Source organism: Bufo gargarizans, chromosome 4 (genome assembly GCF_014858855.1).
Source record: "Bufo gargarizans isolate SCDJY-AF-19 chromosome 4, ASM1485885v1, whole genome shotgun sequence".
NCBI lineage: Eukaryota > Metazoa > Chordata > Amphibia > Anura > Bufonidae > Bufo > Bufo gargarizans.
The window spans coordinates 368,058,676-368,067,308 of record NC_058083.1 but is presented as its reverse complement, the minus strand read 5'-3'; the positions used below and the strand labels follow the sequence as shown (position 1 = coordinate 368,067,308).

The window sequence follows — 8,633 nt, the reverse complement described above, 5'->3', positions numbered from 1 at the left end:
TCTCGACTATCTTGCAAGTATAATTAGAACCTAAACTGTGATGTGTAAAGGAATACTGCAAAGCCCTTAAAAAAAAAAAGCACTTTTTTTTTACATAATTTTACTAATTCACCACCAGTATTCTAGCAGAGTAATTTGTCACACCCTAACTCAGTTAGGGTACTTTCACACTTGCGGCAGGACGGATCCAACAGGCTGTTCACCCTGTCGGATCCGTCCTTCCGCTGTTTCGCCAAGATGCCGCTCCGTCCCCATTGACTATAATGGGGATGGGCGGCACTCCAGCGTAGTATGTCAGTTCGCGGTCAGAGGCCGCCGGACTAAAAAGTCGGACATGCGGGACTTTTAGTCCGGCGGCCTTTCGCCGTGCACTGCGCCGGAGCGCCGCCCCCATTATAGTCAATGGGCACGGAGCGGCGGCACGGCGAAACAGTGGAAGGACGGATCCGACAGGGTCAACAGCCTGTCGGATCCGTCCTGCCGCAAGTGTGAAAGTACCCTTACATCCATACAATTTGAACTTTTGTGTTATGGGAAATTGGTCATATGATCTCAAGTCTGACTCCTTCCTCTAGTGCAGGGATGCTCAACCTACGGCCCTCCAGCTGTTGTAAAACTACAACTCCCACCATGCCCTGCTGTAGGCTGATAGCTGTAGGCAGTTCAGGCATGCTGGGAGATGTAGTTTTGCAACAGCTGGAGGGTCGCAGGGAGCATGCTTGCTCTAGTGAAGTGGTCCCCAAACATGAACTTTGTCTATCCTTGTAGCTGACTGCCTGTGAACTACAGGATGACCTCACCAATCAAATGCCTCCTGACATATCTCAAGCTCCTCCCCTCTCTGTTCCTCTGTATATCCTTGTATTCTGTTGAAGATATAATGTCTCCCCTATCTGATGGAACAGGAGTGCATATACACAGTGTTCACAGTGATTAGCTGCAGTTATATAAACCTCCAGACTCACAATGTACTATGTGCGCCGACTCCTCAGTGTAGTTCTACAAGATGTAGCTTCGGGAGAGCGAGAGCTTACAAGACCGAGAGGGCAGACAGGCTCAAACTGCATCACACAGGAGAACATTGAGACCATGCAGTGTCAGGGAATAGCAGCTGTTTCACTAATCTGTCATGGCTGCACCGAGAGGACACAGCAGTGCAGTGTGGCGAGACCCGGCCCCCTCTGTCTCTGCAAAGTCAGGCATGATGGGAAATGTAGGATTCATTAGGAAAACCATATCTGAGGGGAGACTGAATCAAGATGGATGACAAACCACAAAATTACACATCAAATAAAATAGGTATTCACAAGAGCCTCTGTCTTATTCTTTAATAATGGTCTATCTTGCACTTCTTTAAAAACAAAAATAAATACAAAATATGAAAAATGCATATTTTATTCATTTAAACAATATAGAAAAATAATTTAATGTTATAGTACATTTTTTATACGATAATGTACAATAATGTATTTTTTCATTAGTACATAAATAAGTTCAGTGACTAGCTCAATAAGATCTAGTTTTCTTTAAAATGATATCTACATTGCTGCAAGAGGGCATTGCCAGGAGCTCCTTTTTCCCCCCGCAAAATATGGTATTTAAATAAAAGAAGGCGTATACGAGTCTGATAAGATGTCAGAGCTTAACTCAAGTGCACATCTGTGCAATGGAGCACAATAACTTACTGGATTAAAGTAAGACTGCTGTTAACTTCCAGATTGCCACCTCTATCGTAGTGCCCCCAGCAAATGACAATACATTATTAAAGGAGTTGTCCCACCATAAGACCTTATTTATCACCTATCCACCACATAGGTGAGAAGTATCTCAACCTATAAACTCCCATGATCAAGAGAATAGGGAGCCAGAGTCCTGGGAGTGAACCGAGTTCCAGGACACACATGCACAATGCTGTTCCATTTACCTCTATAGGACTGCTGGAGATAGTCAAGCACTGGAGTCTGCTTCTCTTCAGGAGTATACAGGTCCTTCTAAAAAAATTTGCATATTGTGATAAATTCCATTATTTTCTGTAATGTACTGATAAACATTAGACTTTCATATATTTAGATTCATTACACACCAACTGAAGTAGTTCAAGCCTTTTATTGTTTTAATATTGATGATTTTGGCATACAGCTCATGAAAACCCAAATTTCCTATCTAAAGAAATAAGCATATTTCATCTGACCAATAAAAGAAAAGTGTTTTTAATACAAAAAAAGTCAACCTTTAAATAATTATGTTCAGTTATGCACTCAATACTTGGTCGGGAATCCTTTTGCAGAAATGACTGCTTCAATGCGGAGTGGCATGGAGGCAATCAGCCTGTGGCACTGCTGAGGTGTTATGGAGGCCCAGGATGCTTCGATAGCGGCCTTAAGCTCATCCAGAGTGTTGGGTCTTGCGTCTCTCAACTTTCTCTTCCCAATATCCCACAGATTCTCTATGGGGTTCAGGTCAGGAGACTTGGCAGGCCAATTGAGCACAGTAATACCATAGTCAGTAAACCATTTACCAGTGGTTTTGGCACTGTGAGCAGGTGCCAGGTCATGCTGAAAAATGAAATCTTCATCTCCATAAAGCTTTTCAGCAGATGGAAGCATGAAGTGCTCCAAAATCTCCTGATGGCTAGCTGCATTGACCCTGCCTTTGATAAAACACAGTGGACCAACACCAGCAGCTGACATGGCACCCCAGACCATCACTGACTGTGGGTACTTGACACTGGACTTCAGGCATTTTGGCATTTCCCTCTCCCCAGTCTTCCTCCAGACTCTGGCACCTTGATTTCCGAATGACATGCAAAATTTGCTTTCATCTGAAAAAAGTACTTTGGACCACTGAGCAACAGTCCAGTGCTGCTTCTCTGTAGCCCAGGTCAGGCGCTTCTGCCGCTGTTTCTGGTTCAAAAGTGGCTTGACCTGGGGAATGCGGCACCTGTAGCCCATTTCCTGCACACGCCTGTACACGGTGGCTCTGGATGTTTCTACTTCCGCAGGTCCCCCAAGGTCTGGAATCGGTCCTTCTCCACAATCTTCCTCAGGGTCTGGTCACCTCTTCTCGTTGTGCAGCATTTTCTGCCACACTTTTTCCTTCCCACAGACTTCCCACTGAGGTGCCTTGATACAGCACTCTGGGAACAGCCTATTCGTTCAGAAATTTCTTTCTGTGTCTTACCCTCTTGCTTGAGGGTGTCAATGATGGCCTTCTGGACAGCAGTCAGGTCGGCAGTCTTACCCATGATTGCGGTTTTGAGTAATGAACCAGGCTGGGAGTTTTTAAAAGCCTCAGGAATCTTTTGCAGGTGTTTAGAGTTAATTAGTTGATTCAGATGATTAGGTTAATAGCTCGTTTAGAGAACCTTTTCATGATATGCTAATTTTTTTTTATAGGAATTTGGGGTTTTCATGAGCTGTATGCCAAAATCATCAATATTAAAACAATAAAAGGCTTGAACTACTTCAGTTGGTGGGTAATGAATCTAAAATATATGAAAGTCTAATGTTTATCAGTACATTACAGAAAATAATGAACTTTATCACAATATGCAAAATTTTTTAGAAGGACCTGTAGTGTTGGGTGGATTGGGAACACATATGCGTGACTCTTGCTTCATTAACTTACGGGGCTCAGGGATGCCATTTGTGTCAAAATAGTGTGGGTCTCATCAGTCTGACCTCAACTGGTCAGATGCTTCTCGATCAGTTCCTATGGTGGAACAACCCCTTTAAATCTTGTCGCTATTACTGGTTTTACAAAGGGTGTAACTAAAACAACATTCTCTAACTTGCAGATTATAACAAGATATTTCTATCAATGAATAACCAAAACATACATTTTATTTTGATGCATAAAACAAAATAGGTCAACTACAACACATAGTAACAATATACCAAGGCAAGCACATTTCTTTTATCAGAATTCCTGGTCAGTGAGATGGTTGGTCTATTAAGGGATGGTGCTCCATGTTGGGGTACTTATTTGGTATGGTTGTTGTACCCTACCCTTTCATATTTTTTACATTCCAGCCATTCAGTAATAGTTTTGATTTATACCAGTACCTTGGGGGAGATTTATCAAACTGGTGTAAAGTAGAACTGGCTTGGTTGCCCATAGCAACAAGATTCCACCTTTCATTTTTCACAGCTTCTTTGGAAAATTAAAAAGGTGGAATCTCCTTGTATCTATGTAAGTGATATCACATCTTATAAATAATATTTTTGTAGACAATGGGGGATATTTATCAAGACTGGCATCTCCTACTTGATTCTAGATTCCCTGTGTGCTGAAGTGAGATGCTCCTAATTAAGAGGCATGCATTTTTTATAAATTAGACACATCTCTGGCACTCGTTGCACCAGAAACTCAAATTTACTTAAGCTCAGTTCCTCGTGTAAATGATAGTAAATTTGCTGAGCCGTCGAAGATCCATTTTTAGGAATAGGCGGGAAAGGTAAAAATGGACAAGAGTCACATATTTTTGCGTAAATGAAGCTTGGCCAAAATTTGCTATTTTTAGGCCATGTGTCTGGCGTACAGCTTATGATAAATCTCTCCATTGAGTCAAAAAATGTATATTACAGCAGCACAGTGTTTTTTGTGGTCCTATTACACAATCAGTGATGTGACTACTGGCACCAGAAGAACACCTGCTGGGTCACCTAAGAAAAACCCGTAAAGGCTCTTTAGGATACATCCACTGCTGCTATTTACCTATTGTCAAATGTGCTGTGTAGCCTCCAATAGCATAAGCTCATCTGTAGAGATGAGCGAACTTCTGTTTTAAGTTCGGCGTCTAAAGTTCGGGGGCGGGTTAGCGGAGAATCCCGATATGGATCCGGATATGGATTCCGACTTCCGTTGTGGTCCGTGGTAGCGGAATCAATAATCGGCCATTATTGATTCCGCTACCACGGACCACAACGGAAGTCGGAATCCATATCCGGATCCATATCGGGATTCTCCGCTAACCCGCCCCCGAACTTTAGACGCCGAACTTAAAACAGAAGTTCGCTCATCTCTACTCATCTGCCATCCAGATAAACCTAAAACAATAATCCTGTTCCAGATGTTTGATGCTCAATTACTTAGACTTCAGAAGATCTTTCCAATTAAAAGCCTTAGGATCAGAGGCTTGCTTGTTACTTTTAGGCACAGCTGGAAATATGGTCTGCATTTTTTCTCTAAATTCTTTTAGCTAAAGAAAAAAAAAAAGAAGAAAAATACACAAAGACAAAAATTAAACAGTGTAAAAAGTAAATCCAACATGGAATTTTACATTGGATTATACCTCTTAAAACAGAGCAAGAAATAGAGAACTTTAAAATTCACAACATGCTTTTACATTTACACTAGTTTTTCCCTCTACCTTGTGACATCTTTCCTAACCCCTTTCACATGCATCATACAGCATTTTCAGTTCTTGCTGCTCCCAAATCCAGCTTTTTTCTGTGGTCAGCCCATCCCTCACTATTTTGCTACTGCCTGGCCCTGTCAAATCAAAGCAGAGAGGGTGGGGCTGGCCACAGAAAGGAGTATAGCGTGGGTGCAACAAGAGCAATGGTGACACCCTCATTGCTCTTGTTGCACCCACAAAAGCATCATTTGCATATTAAGAAAAAAATGTCCTGACTTGGGAAAGGAGCCTCAGATTAACAAACGAAAAACACAGTGGTTTAATCACGAACCACAGCTATGTGACTGTGCAAACGTGCAGTTCTTTCCATGAGGCAGGTGCCAGCACAGGAATGGGAGACCGCACAGATGCTTAGGTGGCCAACACACACGCACGGGTTTACAGTGCAGCCGCAAACTCTGCAGGGGGGTGGGGAACCACACACCTCCTCCTCTAATGTCAGCACAAATTAGCGGCGAACCCTCGAGAGTGGTTCCATCACATAGTTGGATGAGGGCTTGTATTTTGCGGAACAAGTTGTACTTTTTAATTGCACAAATTAATATTCCATGGGAAGCTGGAACAAAATTGTTAATGGTTTGGAATTGGAAAGCAATTTGCAGGATTCATTCGGCAGCAAAAATGACATTACCTTTATTCTACAGGTAAGTATGATTACAGCAACGGTGTTTACATTTTAAAACTTTTTTTAACCTCTTAAGTATACAGCCTAGTTTGGTAATTAAAGGGGTTTCACCTAGGCAGCCCCTGATATTAGCAGCACATATATGATGGCATGTTTTATGCAGGTAAGCTGTATTTATGTGCAATGCAATTCAGACTTTGTTTTTACTGACTGAAAAAAAAAAACAATGGTGCGTGTATATATATATATATATATATATATATATATTTTTTTTTTTTTTTAATTTGATTTTATGTTTATTTGTGAAAGGGGATTTTTTAATTTGTCTCATTTTTTTTAAAACTCATTTTAGTCCCTTCTGTTAGATCACTTATAACATAGACTTCAATGGTTTACCATAGACTGCCAGCAGGTGTTGTGCTGTATAAGGCTACAAGCACACAAACATTAGGGCTCCATGCTGCAGACCGCTACTTTTTTCCAGTGCAGATGCACGGTCAGAAACACCACGGAAACAGTCCGTAGTGCTTCCGTGGGGTTCTGATCGGTGCCTCCATGCCGCATCTCCGTGAGTGCGGACCCATTCAAGTGAACAGGTCCGCGATCTGTGATGCAGAATGCACACGGCCGGAGCCAGTGTATTGCGGACCTGTAAGCGGGCCGCAATACGGCCACGGGGGGCACACAGTCGTGTGCATGTAGCCTAACACAGCAGTAAATGACTGGCTGTTGTGCTTATATGTAAAACCCCAGCTTCATATGTACATGATAACCAGTCACATTGAACATGGGGTATTTATATGCTTAAGAGTCCAGAGGGCAGAACTGACTTCCCTGAATAACTGTATCTAGAGATGGCTGTCAACCGGAATTGAACTGCCCAGATGACTAAACCCAGAATGAGTAGAGCTTTAACCCCTTAAGGACCAGACTGATTTTTGCAAATCTGACATGCCTCACTTTATGTGGTGATAACTTTAAAACGCTTTTACTTATCCAAGCCATTCTGAGACTGTTTTCTCGTCACATATTGTACTTCATGGCAGTGGCAAATTTGAACAAAAATATAAACATTTTATTAAAATAATTAACCCAAATTTGGAAAAATTTGCAACTTTCCAAATTTCTATTTCTCTGCTTTTAAAACAGATAGTATATTAGTTATTACCTTACATTTCCCATATGTCTACTTCATGTTTGGATCATTTTGTGAATGCCATTTTATTTTTTGGGGACGTTAGGAGGCTTATAAGTTTAGAAGCAAATCTTGAAATTTTTCAGAAAATTTCCAAAACCCACTTTTTAATGACCAGATCAGGTCTGAAGTCACTTGGTGGGGCTTACATAATAGAAACCACCCAAAAATGACTCCATTTTAGAAACTACACCCCTCAAGGTATTAAAAACTGATTTTATAAACGTTGCTAACCCTTTAGGTGTTCCAAAATAATTAAATGGAAGATGGAGATGAAATTTCAGAATTTCAAATTTTTGGGCAGCTTTTCCATTTAATATTTTTTTTTCCGTCAACAAAGCAAGGATTAACAGCCAAACTAAACTCAATATTTATTGCCCTCATTCTGTAGTTTACAGAAACACCCCATATGTGGTCGTAAACTACTGTATGGCCACATGGCAGGGCGCAGAAGGAAAGGAACGCCATATGGTTTTTGAAGCCCCCCTGGAGTAGAAACTGCCAAAAAAAAAAAGTGACCCCATTTAACCACCTCCCGACCGCTGTACGCATATATGCGTCCGGGAGGTGGTTGCTTTATTCCTCCTGGACGCATATACGCGTCTTCTCGCGAGACGCGAGATTTCCTGTGAACGCGCGCGCGCGCTCACAGGAACGGAAGGTAAGCAAGTGGATCTCCAGCCTGCCAGCGGCGATCGCTCGCTGGCAGGCTGGAGATCCGAATTTTTTAACCCCTAACAGGTATATATATATACCTCCTACCTGGTCCTCTGGTGGTCCCTTTTGTTAGGATCGACCACCAGAGGACTCAGGTAGGTCAGTACAGTCGCACCAAACACCACACTACACTACACCCCCCCCCCGTCACTTATTAACCCCTTATAAACCCCTGATCACCCATGATCACCCCATATAAACTCCCTGATCACCCCCCTGTCATTGATCACCGCCCTGTCATTGATCACCCCCCTGTCAGGCTCCGTTCAGACGTCCGTATGATTTTTACGGATCCACGGATCGGATCCGCAAAAAGCATACGGACGTCTGAATGGAGCCTTACAGGGGGGTGATCAATGACAGGCGGGTGATCACCCATATACACTCCCTGATCACCCCCTGTCATTGATCACCCCCCTGTAAGGCTCCATTCAGACGTCCGCATGATTTTTACGGATCCATGGATACATGAATCGGATCCGCAAAACACATGCGGACGTCTGAATGGAGCCTTATAGGGGGTGATCAATGACAGGCGGGTGATCACCCATATACACTCCCTGATCACCCCCCTGTCATTGATAACCCCCCTGTAAGGCTCCATTCAGACGTCCGCATGTGTTTTGTGGATCCGATCCATGTATCCATGGATCCGTAAAAATCATGCGGACGTCTGA

General features: G+C 42.6%; 1 protein-coding gene across 2 annotated transcripts in view; it reads right to left on the bottom strand.

Moving 5' to 3' along the window:
* Positions 1–4,973: 4,973 nt before the first annotated feature.
* The window catches only part of TMEM242 (transmembrane protein 242), a 166,070-nt gene continuing 162,410 nt past the window's right edge, over positions 4,974–8,633 (bottom strand). For both annotated transcript variants that reach the window (XM_044291624.1, XM_044291623.1), the window contains one exon: positions 4,974–5,200. In XM_044291624.1, the coding sequence (XP_044147559.1) occupies positions 5,087–5,200 (114 nt within the window). In that variant the 3' untranslated portion in view covers positions 4,974–5,086. The remainder of the gene's footprint in view (positions 5,201–8,633) is intronic.